This window comes from Anopheles stephensi, chromosome 3, assembly GCF_013141755.1.
Source record: "Anopheles stephensi strain Indian chromosome 3, UCI_ANSTEP_V1.0, whole genome shotgun sequence".
Classification (NCBI taxonomy): domain Eukaryota; kingdom Metazoa; phylum Arthropoda; class Insecta; order Diptera; family Culicidae; genus Anopheles; species Anopheles stephensi.
Window position 1 is genome coordinate 31,827,139 of NC_050203.1, and position 15,205 is coordinate 31,842,343.

At 42.5% G+C, this 15,205-nt stretch overlaps 1 protein-coding gene across 8 annotated transcripts in view; it reads right to left on the reverse strand.

The window, feature by feature from the left end:
• LOC118509514 (potassium voltage-gated channel subfamily KQT member 1-like) overlaps positions 1–15,205 on the reverse strand; it is a 240,523-nt gene that overhangs the window by 79,833 nt on the left and 145,485 nt on the right. For all 8 annotated transcript variants that reach the window (XM_036050208.1, XM_036050209.1, XM_036050211.1 and 5 more), the window contains 3 exons: positions 7,657–7,785; positions 7,017–7,127; positions 2,927–3,114 (listed from right to left, as the gene is read on the reverse strand). In XM_036050208.1, the coding sequence (XP_035906101.1) occupies positions 2,927–3,114; positions 7,017–7,127; positions 7,657–7,785 (428 nt within the window). The remainder of the gene's footprint in view (positions 1–2,926; positions 3,115–7,016; positions 7,128–7,656; positions 7,786–15,205) is intronic.

A 15,205-nucleotide genomic window follows, 5' to 3' on the forward strand; every position in this document is an offset into this window, starting at 1 on the left:
AAAAAACAAAACCGGCCACTAATATCCCTAATTAATGACATCCGTCCGTTTTGGGTGATATCTCCCACCGGAGGGCATCGATACTCGACTGACACGCCGGGCGAACAATTTCTGCTGACACTAACCTAATCATCCGATCGTTTTCGTACCGATGATGGACGAAGCTAATGAAAGAGACGCACGGGACAGGCAAGCATGGGCAGATCGGTGGTAACTCAATCAGTTCTGTAAGCAGTGAGCCAAGACGTTACTACCCATAATGACCTGATGCATGGTCGGCACACGGCATTTTGGGGGAATCGATTGCTGGCGGCATTCGGGACAAAGAAGCCTTGGAAGAAGGCTGTACCGGGGGGGGGGGGGGGGGGGGGTGTTTCTTTATGGGTGTTAGTTCTAGAAGTGCGATGGTGGAGCAAACTAATAGCTACAAGGCTGGCAAGTCTCGTCAGACGCAAGCGAAGCAAATACGGTGGGAGAATACAGGAAGCGTGGTCCAAGAGTATGGAACTGCGATGGTAGCAGGTTTCAGAGATATCTTGGACAATGTTGTCGACGATTGGTTTGTCACCTTCGAACTAAAAGGCGATACGGAAAATAATGGACCAGCGAAGAGGACAGAAGACAGAAGCGGTGGAAAATTCTCAACTGTTTAGCTTGTATGAGAGTTTTCCCGCCTGGTAGGAACGAACACACGAACGAGACAGTTTCTCTACTTCTGGAGTCAATCGTTTCCGTTACGCTCAAACGACTTGTCGTAGGGAAATGTGTATCACGAGCAATGAAACAATTTCTTAAACTTACGTTCAAAAATTTGGGAACGACAATAGGGTCAACAAAACAAAAACGAGAAAAAAGAGATAGCGAAAGAGAGAGAGAGTATGAAGAGAGAAAACGGGAGGGTGAAACGGTCGAAGTAAAAGTAACAAAAACCAACAACAGAGCCAAGAACAAACAAGAAACCCAAAGTAGTAGTAGTAGTAGTAGTAGTAGTGGTACAAGGTACGAGTGAGCAAGTGAAAAAGTTGGAAAAAAGAAATTGGGAAAACATTTCACGAGAGAAAAGTAAAGTAACGAAATTACCTATGGATATTCAAGCTTTCAAGGAGCATATCCCAGTAATCGGTTCTATGCAGATACGTATATATGTAAAAACGAATCAAAAACACGTACACACATATATGTAAAAATCATAATCAGATTTCATTTTCGTTTTTTTGTTGTTGCTACTAGATAGTTACTGTTTGCTGTCAGAAGAAGAGAATCACATCGTAAAATCAGGTGGTGGAAAATGGTTTGGCAAAAGCGGTTTTTTTGGTAGGCGTTTTGTGGAGCATTTTCTCTTGAACTTTACTTTATTGTACAAAAAAATTTTTTTTTGTATTTTACCACCACGCTACATGGGTGAAACGGAAGTGACTGTTAGTCGAGGGAGAAAGCTGCTGGGGGTTTCTTGGTGGGGTGGGCTGAAGATTGAATGAGGGCGAACTAAAGTCGGCAGATGATGTAACGCTTTGTATCGGAAGGTAAGAACTTTTCACTCGCCCTGTTGGCTGCTTTCTTAAAATTGTGTTGAAAAGTTGGGATGAATAAAGCATACTTTTTTGTTTCTCCCCCCGCGGGAAAACTGCGTAACAAGAGGGTGGAAAATACACCGATCGGGGAGCCCATTTTATGGCTTGATGGGTATGGCGCAAAAAAAAATCCGTTCATCACAAACGGTAAGAGAGCATATATAACACTTGATTGAAAATATTTGTAATAGCGAACGATTAGAGGGAAAATATATAAATCGAAGACTGTATTGGAAAAACAAAACACAAAAGACACACATAAAGTACGGAGAAGTGGATCGAAACACAACAAAAAACGAGACGATCAGGAAAAAGGGACAGAATAGAAAGAAACATCGATAGGAAACGTGAAAACGGCATCACATCGGTATGTACAGACGAGATATAAAAAAACAGATGATAAACGAACGAAACAAAAAACCCGAAAAATGTAATGAAACAAAGACAGAAACGGTACAACACGAACACGATCACACGACGTTCAGCATTGGGCACAAGAGAAAATGCGAGAGAGAGAAGGAGAGAGGGAGAGACAGTGAAAAATGGGGGAAAGTGTTGATAAAGAAAGTGGAAAACAACATGTACAAGAGCACTCGCAAACGCTCCGAATGGTACAATGAGATGAACAAGTGAGGGTTTGGATAAAATACTTTCCATCATTTAAAGTGCGATAGGTCCATTTTCAACTGGGAAAAAAGGACCCGAAAGAAAAACTAGGTTAAGTCAACGGTTCGGAACGGCGGTGATCAAGGCGTCCCGATCAAGTGTTTCAGAAAACGCTTCAGATGAAACAACACAATGTGGCGAACTGCTTGATGAAAGGATACGGGCGCAACTTGTTCTCGTAAAACAACATGAGAGAGAATGGAGAAGAAAACATTCGGAGAAATTGCGCTACTTTCTCGAAGCGTTCTTCAGGGTAGGGTTCCCCACATGAGATGTAGGCGAGACGTGAAGGGATTGAGTGGCCACCCCCTTCACGGTGGTGGCGGTGATAAGGTGGTTAGCGAATCAGGGAAAATGGCTGTGGCAAAGAGGCTGTGACGGGGTTTTTTTTTTGTTACGCTTTGACGTTGCAGTGCTAAGTAAAAGAGGAGCTCAGTGCAAAATGGTCATGGTGCATGGCATCGTAAGAACGAGAAAGAGAGAGAGAGAGAGAGAGAGAGAGAGAGTTGCAGAATGTGAATGTGTATGTGAGAGATAGTGAGGAACAGAGAGAGAGAGAGAGAAAGACAGAGGTTACGGATAGACAGACGGACGGACAGACGGACGGACGGACGGATAGACAGAACAGGCAAGGCAAGTTACAGAGAAGGGCTTTGCTGCATGCACAACCGGAAACGGAAAGTACTTACGATGGTGGGGGCGACGGTAAAGGTACTTGGTGGATTTTCCACGTCGCCTCGGACATCGAGTGCTCGTCGGCGGCGTAACATCTCCAGAGCGACTGTATCAGCGTCGCGGCGGGCTGCCGGCGTCGGATCATGTGCTTCTGTCGCTGCTGCTGCTGCACCTTCAGCGCGAACCCACTGCCAAGGATGCCCTGCGAAAGATGCAAACAGGCGAACGAGAAATGATTAAATGAACATCAACCGTAACCAGGTGGTGCCGGTACAGGAGTGAGGATCGTATCGTCCAGGTCGTGGGATCGCGACACAAAACGGGCACATAAATAATCACAAGTGCACCGTATGGTGTGCTGGGATTAATTCTGGAGTAATGCTTGAGAGCAAGAAAGGGTTCTAATTAGGTTTCAAATGCACGAGACGGTAAAGTGCTCAGGTGGTGATTTTACGAGGCAAAGGTGTTAGTAGCTACTTTAAGACCTGAAAAACTTATCAACTATACCAAATATATTTATCCCAAGTTAAGGATACATAGTAAACGATGGTGCTGAATAGGAATTGCTGAGAACTCAACACATCAGTATAAACACTTTTCTGTCACCTGAAATTTGTTGACGTTTTCATCTGTCAAACGTTAGTAAACGAGCTCATATTACAAACAACAACTGATGCACTTTAAGCACAACTTTATTTGCACGACTCATGCTGAATGATTTTAAAGTGCATTTAATTCGTTCCATCCTCTTCACCACCTTTTCACCCGAGTTAAAGCTCCTTACGCTCTCGTTACAAGTGCTACAAGGAACACGTCGAATGATTTACCACCCTGGTAGAAACCCACCCACCACCGACACGGTTACAATCGAGCACAGAATGTGTAGGAAACTTTCACACAATAATTGGCATAAATTGCACAGCGAAACCTTGGCCAGGTGTTTCGCCAACGGGATCGTCGCTAAAGGAGAACCAGAACGGAGTACAGCACGTCACATGGGAAACGTGGAACATGATTGCATCCACCGTCAGGTACGGACCCGACGATAAAAAACGACCGAGGCCAACATACTGATGAAGAAGAAGAAGGTGCTCTGCTCCAAGGTAGGTAGACCAACTTCCAAGAAGGAGGTCAGAATGCAAGATTTATCCTCTCGGCTGGAGAGTCGTTGGCAGGACTCGAGATGCCACTAGTGTCCCCTTTGGATGTTTTTTTTTTCTCTTCCCTTTCCTGCCCTCACGTGTGTGTGCGAGGACGATGTCCCACTTCAAACACCAGGTTGTACCAGAGCTCTCGACCGGTGGAGCACTCTTCACATGGTGAGGGTCAAGCATGACGTGCTTTAAAAATATTATACACTCGGGAGACTAAAGCACAGTACCCCGTTAACCGACGGGAGCAAATGAAAGGTCCTGGAAGAGTTGTGGGACCGATGCTCAGCAGACTGCAGTGGACTAGCAACTGCAGCACCGGGGCGGGATGTCTACGGGTCTATGAAAGATGTCGGGAGCAGCAATCTTTCGCCTTCCGAACGGCTTTCAAGTTTAAGTTTTGACGGGCCCCCGCCGTTCCGCAGTCGGTTGGAACACGTTGCCTGGTCGATCCGGTCTCAACCGGTCCCTGGCGGCCATCACAATGCAAAAGGCACGTGCTTAAAAGTTCATTCGTTTTATGTGCCAAAGTTTCTCAGTAACTTATTTATTTATTCTCCCTTGTTGTTGGTGCTTTCGCTTTGGTTTTTGGAAACCCCGTGTCGGTAGGGTCAGGCGAAGTAGTTTGAGTGAAATTCGTTCTGGCGGGAATCTTGGGTAGCGTTTTGCGAAGGATGGAAGTTTTCTTCCAGTTTTTTCTTTTTGAGAGAGGCGTTCGGTCTTTCACTTCATCCAGCATTTTCACCCCTCGGCGGGACAGAAATCACTCATTTTTCAGATTGCTTCTAATTGAATTTACGACCCGGACGGAAGTGGTCTATGTCGTAATAATATTTCATTTTCACATCCTAGCCGAGATGGGTGCTGATGGGAGGCAGATTTTTGCGGTATTCACACTTCTATCTTGCGGAGCATCTGATGTTTGCAGCAACAAGGTGGAGGAAAAGTTGTTTGGGGCGAGGTACATTTTAAATATTTTGGTTCTTTTGGCGGGGATGAAATTGTGATGGTCTGCAGTAATAAAAACGGACAACATTTTTATGATTTTGAGAATGGAATTAACATGTAGAAATGATGCAAAATTTCATTATTTGGGATTATGTAAAGAAATTAGTTTCAAAAGACCACAGTTCGTTGAGACGTCTGCGAAGGTTGTTGTGAAAATAATTGCTCAGATAGTCAGACACCATAATAACAAGCTGGTCTACAGTTTTGGCCATAAAAAGATAGATTAATGATCTCCGTTTGAAGATGCAGCAATATTCTATGGGAAATTTCTGAGGGACGTTGGAGGCTTCATTTTTTTAAAGATGTGCTCATCTTGCAAGATTTTTCATTACAAGCATCGAAAGAAGTTCGTTCCAACTCTTTGTCAACTTTTTAAACATAGACGAAGAGTTCAGAGATACACCGATACACCAAGAGATACACCAATTTAGATTATGTTCAGAATATGGAAGGATGATCTGATCCTAAGTTGCAATGTGTCAAACGATCTCTATTCGCAATCCTTTTTAAAATCGATATCCTTGACCATCTGTCATTACTCATGGGTCGTTACTTCCCCTCGTTACTTGCCAAAATCGCCTTCAAACCTGTGTTTGCTCATTAAAGTAGTTTCTTAGCTTCTTTTTTTTTCATCTTCTATTAGTGATTAAGATTATTCTTGTACATTTCGGTGTAGCATATATGAATCTATAAACATGTATCGAACTCATCATATAGCTCAAGTCATCAACTGAAGGTGCAAGAGCTAGCAAGACTGTTGGCTGGCTAATAGTCGAACTGGATTTCTCACATTTATCACACAATAAAGTTGGAGTCTTGTGTGCTGCTCAACCGTATGACACATAGCAAAAACTTAAACGTATGGCAAAACAGTGGATTTAACATCTCTCAATTGTATAATGGTTACCAAAGCCAGGAAAACACTTGGTTTCTTTAAATGAGCTGCTCGGGAAATTCTCCGATTTACTGTACTATCGAGCGCAGTTCTGTATACTTTGAAGTACTAATTAGTGATATGGGCTCTAACTGTTCGAAATCATATGACATCGCAACGAGTAGATGCAGAGGAATACAACTAGGTATAACGTTCCCAAATTCCTCGATTGATCCTCTTCCGGCCTGTCCAATAGTGAGTCTAGATGTGAGCGGCTGGGTCTACATTCCCTCGATGTTCAATCTCGATACACACTGGTAACCACTCACTACGTATTCATCATTCTTTAATAAAACTGTCGCTGACATGATAGGAAGCAGTGAGAAAACATACGATTGCATAGTTTTAGGGGTAAGCTAGAGACATGAAGCTTAGTTTGTCCTACTTTTTAATTGATTCCTAAACTACTTTTTTCAAAAGCTGTTAAATTTTCATTGTTTTGTACAAATATTTTTTAACGATGTGTTATTTTATTTACGCATTGTTCACACTAACATTGTTTTTTCAGGGCCACACATCCGTACGCATCGTACGATTTTACCGATGCCCTTTAACTTATCCCTGCGTAATCTTACTGTTGCCGACCGAAAATGACCCCCCAGAGGGATGAGTTTCCATGTGCAAAAGGGCACTGATTTATACCTCGGACCAGTAGTGTAGTAGACTGGCCAACCAAACCGGCGTAACGCACAAAATACTCTCGCAAAGGTGTCTTCTATAAATCAGACCGGCTTAGTCGTATGCCACCGTAGTACCGAGTGAGCATCCCAACCAACCTCGGGTCTCAAGTAGCAGCAGCGGGAAGCTACAAGACATTACAAAGTAAAATTAATAGCCCCGATCAGCTATTAACAGGCGTTAGGCTGGAAGGCGGAAGTCCGAACAATCCTTTCCCTGCCAGCAACGGACCGTCCAACCGGGACTCCCCCCCATTTTTCTTGTACCGATTTACCCACCGAGACAAACGATCCCCGGTAAACTAATAAGAAAAATTAATAAATAAACACTTACCGCGGGCAGTGCGAAGAAGGAAATGCCTAGCAGGGCGCAGAACGACGCTATAATTTTGCCTTGCCACGTCTCCGGCACCATGTCGCCGTACCCGACCGTGCACAGCGTTATCTGGCATTACGTTGCAGCGTATGTGTGTTTATTGGCCGCAATCGTGCCCACACGATGGTTGTTTTTTTGTGATGAGCGCCGCATGGAAAGCAGAAACGAAGAAATAAAACGATAAGAAAGTAGAAATTATGCTTAGGCTTACTATTTCTCATTAGCCACGTTTCAAATGGGCCGATGAGAAATGGGTAACGAAATATTTATATTGTTGAATAAATTAAACATATGCGTTCCTGGGGCTGTGGCAAATCCGGCTAGGATGGAAGCACTGGAAGCAATTTTCATCCACCTTTCATCCCGGGGCCGGATCACGCACACTCCCGTGGTGCTATAATTTAGAATTTAATTTGCTTCCGTTGAATATTGAAAAGCTGCATGGCTGCGGGTGGTCTGCGCCTTAAGAAGCCCTCGGGGTAGGGCTTTAAACATCTTCCCGGGACTGTTGGTGGTTTTTTATTTCGTTTGAAGGTCTCCCGAAGCTCTGAAAAAAGGCACACACACGAAGAAAAAAGGAAGGAATCGTTCTACTTACCACACCCCACCACAACGCTTGAGCAAAGTTACTGAACTTAGTTCCCCTGACATCCTTCTCCATTAAATACACTAAAAACGAGGCAAAAATAAGGCCCAGAAACCCTATATACAAGGTTGTAATTAATTCCTGTGAAAGAGAGAGAGAGAGAGAGAGAGAGAGAGAGAGAGAGAGAGAGCAAAAAGAAAGATAGTTAGTTTACGGATAGGCAAACTCGAACGTCGGGCTAAAACGATTATGTGTAAAAGTCCTTCGCTGGCACAGGAAATTAAATGAGTCCAAGGATAATGCGGTTTGCCGTTGCTGGTGACCAACAACTTCGACTCGTTCCCGTGCGAGTCCAGCTGGGTCCGGCTTGGTGGATTCTCTGGCCGGGAACCAGAGAAGGATATCGTAAAATTGGAATTAGCTTCAGCATTAGCCCGGTAGTCCGTTAGCCCACAGTCCTTCCGCACATTCATACAAATCCTCCCCCGTTTACATACATGTGAGAACTTCCTCAGCACAGGTGAGGAAGAATCCGATGGACACGTGACCGATTCGCAACACAACCGATAAAGTGGGCAGAACACACATACGAAGGTACACGGGTGGACGTTTGAGTGGAGCAAAATTAATCTAGAACGAACCGTGAACAGCCCTTGGGCCAGGTTGGAATATTAAACGGAGAAGCGTCTAAACTGGGGCGTTCCCGTTCGATGGCGTAATGGTAAGGAGTTAGGGAGTTTGGTGCTAGGAAAAGGATAAAGGACGAATGGTTGCGAATGGTTATCTCCGTTTTCCGCACCATACGGCGCCAAGATAACCAAGATAGGTCGAGAAGAGTTACGACGAGAAGTATGGCACATTGGTTCGATAAATTAAATACGAAATGAATGATTTGTGATCTTCGGTTTCAGTTTTGCCTTCAAACTTAGTACAAGTTTATCTCTTATCTTGCGAATTATGTTAAATTGAATATTGTCTAATGTCTAATATTGTCATATCTAATGGGTAATCGAAATTGAAATATAGAAAGTATTGGCAAACCTCTACCTGTGTTTTCTACATCCATCAACTTTGGTACTATGAAGGTTAACTATAGATGGGGGTTTTGAGAAGAACTAGTAAAGTAAAGGGGGTTGAATCTATTCCTTTTTTTTTCTTTCCAACTCGTCGTAAAGATTTGCAAAAAGTTTTGAAGAAAGAAAAATAGATTGTAATATAATCAGTTAGGGGCGGCTCGGTGGTAGACGCGACAACAGTCTTTACACGGCAGAGCCTAGGTTCAAATCCCATTCGATCCGTTCTCCTGTAGTGAGGACTGACTGTCCAACTACGTGGTATCGTTAAGGCTACTAAGCCATAACCTAAGAGGTTGTTAGGCCAAGAAGAGAGCGAAAGAGAATATAATTTAAAAATACCTCTTGATCCTGAATAGATTACACTTTGTTTTAAATGTTGCTAATGCATCTCTATCTCTTTAATTTTCTTTATTTCTCTGTATGACCTTTCGCTCATGTTTAGCAATGGCGAGTTGTACGTTACGTACGGAGTTTTGTTCTTGTTTTAATGTTCATTTCATATGCCAATACTCAATTATATGAATATAGAGTAGTTAGGAAGCGTCTGCTACAATTCAAAATAATTTGGCACGAATTTATGCTCAGCTAAACAAACTTCAAAGCTTATAGAGGGTTCATCAAGAGCACTACGACGATCGCTGTGCGTTTTTGGCTACTCTCTGGGCTCAAAATCGGGCTGCTTGGTCTGAAGACGTTGCTCAAAGCAGAGGATCGCCTAACCCGTTTCGGTGCATTTGATCCCGTTCTTCGTCTATCTCTCCCTCTCTCTTTCTTGGTCTTTCGACCTTTTAAGGTCTTGCCTGCCATTCCTGGATTACGAAACTTATTGATACCGCATAGTTGGATAGTCAGTCCTCACTATAGGGAGAACGGCCCGGATGAGATTTGAAGTCTAGTCCTGTCGTGTGAAGACGGGCGCCTTTGTCGCATCTACCAACCTTTCTACCTTTGTCGCCCGATGAATATAACTATGATAATAATCGTCACCGACCGAACATGCCCTGCGCTGCTTTTTAAACTCCATGCGAACCTTCCTAGAAGGACGGACTCTTAAGCTTTTTAACTATTAAGTTTTTAATAAAGGCTTCATGTAGGGTGTGCAGTCCGTTGATTTTACAATAATATACAATTAAAAAAGTTGGTTTGTTTCAACAATTTTAAAATGATTTGGAAGTTCTATCAAAAGAGCCATATTATCATCAAGGTGATTAAGTATGAAATTAAAGTTAACTTATTCAGGAGGATGAATCAGACGGGGAAAGTGGCTTAAAACATATTTTACAGACTATTTTAAAGTTTAAAATAACAAAAAGAAAGACAAATATTTTACGAACACCTTCTTTACGACTTCAATCTCACAATTCCACGACCGGCAATTGGAATGGATTTACCTGCATCAGAGAGTGCTATATCTCAATAAAGTGTGATTTTTTCTTAGTCTATTTTCATTTAAATAACTCTTTTGAAGTAGTATGTTGTAGTAGAGCTGGATTTTGAATTTAAAATTTATTTAGACTTGCGAATAATAATAACTCAATCGAATCTAATCGGTTGAAATAAGTTGCTCAAACCTTTTTGGTTCCAATTCTTGATATTACCTAAAGCCAATTAAGTATTGACATGGTTTTACTCTTAGCTGGGCTGGAGAGCCCTGAATGTCAGGAGATTGTCTCGATAGGAAGTGGTGCCATGTCTTGCCTATTAGAGACTATCTCATCACAGGTGACCGTTGTTCTGGTTCTAAAAACCACCGAACTGAACAATTTTCTACTGATGATAGTTTAAATACGTTATCTACAAAACCAGAACCCTTCTCGTATGATGTTTCTTCTTCTTACAATGATGTCAAGAGCAACTCATTTTTCCATCATTGAAATGGCAATTAAACGCTATCACATCGTTTTATACCAATCGCTACCACTCTCTTCAATCGCCAACTCAATTGCAATCATTATTCCCACCATAAGTTCATTATCCAATTAACAGCTCGTTTATCTCAGATGCAGCATTATTAGTGCAGGGGACCACTCGATACATCAATAACGATTAAAGCAAAAACTCTTGACATTCTTATCTAATTGAACAAACAAACTAATCTCCGACAGTAGAACCGAGCAAGCAGCTCTAATTGTTGCCGAGATAGTCATCTGCTGTCAACGTTTATGGGTGCAATTGCAATTGAATAAATCCTCGCTTTCAACTCACAGGCCCAAAAGCCACCATCTTCTTATCACGATAGACATCGGCTATTTGGCTTAATGAAAATGATCTTCTCAACTCTGGATTGTGCTCCAAGGTTGGGAATCATTTTTAAACAAAAATGAATTGCAATTGTTGCTTTCTGTTGCCAGTTTGCTCTCTTTTAATTGAGAGCACACAGCAGGAAAAAAGGGTTTCGCCAATGTTTAATTCCGCTTTATGAAATTTATTCATTCATGAGCTACTACAGTTAATATTAATTAAATTCAAACAATCGATTCGAACTCGTTTACTATCATTAGTTTCAGAAACCAGTCTGTATGCATTTTGATCTGCTTTTGTTATTCCATTCTTACACTGCCACTGCGGTTCGGTATGCTTCGGTACATTTTGCTTACTCAACACTCTCACCGTTAAGCTACTGTGCAGGCAGATTAAAATATGTTTTATTCCAATTAACTTCCCACAACAATGGGAACCGTTTGGCAAGCGGATTTTTCTGAGTGGATGGGCTTCCCAGTTCCGTGGCTCACGTGATTAAACGGTTTCTCGAATATCGTCTATCCGTGCAGAGAGAAGTGTGTTTGTGAAAGGAAAGGCACACACAGGCAGTGTGTGAAAGTAGTTGGCCATGTTTTTGGGGATTATTAATTGGAATTTAATCCTTCGCATTGTTCTCGCCTGGTCGCTCCCGGGTGTGGCGTTGGCGAAGCAGAGTTTAACTACGAATCGTTGTCGCTGCCCCAGTGCCGATAACGCCGGCTGTTGGAGAGTACTAATCCAATTCGGGTGGAAGCGAAGGCAGCAACATAAATTCGCAATGTTCACCATGCCGCGGCAAAACATTTTGCTTGGGCAGCGGGCATTAAGTGTGCGGCCGATGGCAGGGTCGCATTTCGATGGTGAGCGAATTTATAATTATTGCTTTATATTTTTCACTTGAGTATTGTTTTTTTTTTTGTACTAGTTTCAAGTTTGAAAAATTATCTGTAGATTCAGAGAAAATATTATAATTTAAATTTGATAGCTCGATAAGCTTACCAAATTTGTCCTCAACCAAGTAAGAGTAACCCTGTTAAAGCTCCATTGCCTTGAGTAGATAGCATCCCGGAGCTTATGAATGAAATAGAACGATCTTCAGCAACAAAACCATTTGCTGCAAAGGTAGATAAAAGAGAGAGCGGAGAACATTTAAGACCACTTTATATAAAACCCGGACCATTTTATCTTTCCCCTAGTCGCCTGCCTGCCAGCCGAGGGACTCTCGGTTGAACTTCCTCCAAAGCACATACCAGGATGCACGGTAAACACGGTCACCTGTCCCGACACGCGGCAATGGTGGTGGCGATTTTCCATACGAACACAATCATTCTTCATTAATTTCGCTTTGTTTAGCAGCAGTAGCAGCACAACCCGACTGCAAGCACATCGCATGCACAAGTACAGTAGAGCTTCACCGAACGAGCAAAGACGGAACAACGAAGCATTCTGTGCCAACTGGTGTGCCCGTCAGCCCCGGACAATCGTGGCGCTGAGCTGGCTGGTCGGCTGGCTTCACACCACACCGTCGAGGAAGCGACAGGAATGGAAACAATTATGAAAGTTAAATGAAATATTGTTACACTTTTTGCCCGCTCGTCCTGTTTCTCTCCAGCTACACCCGGTTCCCAACCCCTGAGTTAATACCCATACCGGTCGAAAGCGAATCGGAAACCGGATTATCAGTGGCACGGAAAACAAGCAAATGTATTTGAAATTAAGTGCAGCCGGGTAAAACTTCCGCAGAGCGTGGAAATACAGGAAACTGGTTGGAGTTGGGCTGGTGGCAACAGCCGCAACACATACACATTCCGATGGAAATCACATTCGAATCGGAACCAACAGGTAACGCAGCGTCGAGTGTACAAGACCGCGTTGCATTTCGGAAGCAGCAGCAACACATTCACATACGCTTTGGTACACGCGCTCACACATTTGTTGACACACACACACACACAGAGGACACCGGACCATTATCTTAATGAAGTCTTGCAGCAGATTGCTGCGTACGGGGCCGCATCCCAATGAAGAACCGTTGCCAGTAGACGCTTATTGGTGTGTAATTGAATATGTTCGGTGCCACTATTAGAAGATTTAGTGAAGCGAAATTACTGGCGCTACTGGTATTTGCTAACCATCAGCAAGCAAATTAAAATATATCGATCTAGAGTTGAGGAGGTATCTCTTGGTGCGATGGTGGTAATAAAGCAGTCCCTGTGCTCAAGTGTAAAGGATTGTATGGTCAACATATTACTTTCGTAGCACCGAAGAAATGGGCTCATTTTTGAAGAGCAAAGCAATAACTTTTTTAACGATTATTGATACGATTCAAAACATAAATTTTCCATCACGATAAGGATCGAGGATATGATTTATATCATTACGGTACCCATAACGAAAGGCTTTCTAATGTGCAAACAAGGGAGGAAAACAAGCGTCAAACAGGGTTTCTTGGTATTTGAAGTGTTCGGGGTTGTCATGTTTTTGGACAATATAAGAATATTCAAACAGAAATTAAATGTTTTCTAAAAATAGTGTGTAAAACAGCTACGTTAAGAGATGGAAAAATGAATAAAGTTGTATCATTTGATGTCCTATGGCCTACCTCCTAAATTTAGTTGAATTCCGTGTGCTACGGATGCCGATTTGTTCAAATTAAGCAAAGAGCATTTAGAAAACTCATAAGAAAACTTCGTAGTAGAGACTTCACACTTATCATCTTTTCGATTACTCTAAAGTCAGTGTAAAGCCAGCGAGGCATTAGGCATATTTGGAGTACAAGCCTAGCATACCAAGCTAGATAGGACAAAACCTTGGATCAGAAATAAACAAGGCGAAACCCGAAATGATGGAAGAATCACCAACGGTCTTTCTAACAAATATAGATTCACTCGGGAGTGATGTGTGAATAGATGATAACGAAGTTGTCCGAAACTTCACCTAACAACGAAAATATTGAGATTGGTGAAAAGATGTTAGCTGAAGACCTGTCACACTACTGCCTAAGGCAACTTGAAAAGAAAGAAAGTTCCCAATACTGACATACTCCTCTAAGACAACTCACACAATTAGACCCTCTAAGCAGCGATCGAGAGAAACGCGCTCAGTAGGCTTTTATCGGCTTGTATGTGTATGTGAACTCTCAGAACTGTCTCATTCGTCTTATTCTTGGAGCGAATAGAATTCACCAGGCTCCTGTGAGCTGGTCATGTAATGAGAATGGCACCGGACGACCCGTAATATCTGTTTTAGCCGTCACCACAGATCAAATTGAGATGGAGTGTCGGAAACATCGGTATAGGCAAACCTGACATCTCTTTCTTCTTTTTTGGCACTAAAATCTCGGAAGGACCTACTGTTACAGGCTTCCTGTCCCTTGATTTTGCCCGTAGTGCCATAGTCAGTCCTGCGTTTGGGGAGGTGGCCTGGATGGGATTCGATCCCCAGCCCTGACATCTATGCATTAAATCTAGGATCTTGAGTTTTTTTTTATAAGCACAGTGATCTTATTTTGAGATCTAAGCTAGGAAAAATTTAATTCCTAAGCCGAACGAGGGGTTGGGTTGTCTTTTAAACAGCAAACATAATTGAAGCCGTTAAACGTCACAATAAATAAGAAAAAAAACCTAGCTGAATCCATCTTGAATTCCTCTTGATTAATTTAAAGATAACACAAAATCTGAATAATGCATTTTTGGAAACATTTAAAATAGAAAATACTGTCATTAGAAGATTTTATTTAGTATTCAGCTTGAAATAGCTCTCAAACCCTGGAAGCGAATTTTGGGATATTTTCACACGAGCAAATAAAAAAAGCGCCCCTTCGCATGACCACTTTGCCCAGCAAGCACGTTTGTGGTTTGAATATGGCTTCGTTGTTGGTCATTCGCTAGGAACGAACCGGGCAATGATATTTTCATACCGCCCCGAATGGCGACCGTAATTCGACTGATAGCATCATGAAAAAGTGCCACGACTGGTCCTGGATTTAATGGCCGCATAAATCAGAAGGGTTATGAAATTAAATGATTTTATTTTCCTCCAGCTTGTTTTTTTTTCTAAACCATTTTTCGGGCTGTCCAGCATGTGGGGGAGTTCCTATACGTTGAACACACTCATGCAAACAAGCAGGATATTTGCAGTTGGTAAATATGTGTGCTTACAGCGCTGTGGATGTTTTAGGGTTAGAAAGAGCCAAAGTTAGAGGAACATTTTCCCATGTGGTCTGATGAAGAGAACCCGTTCCT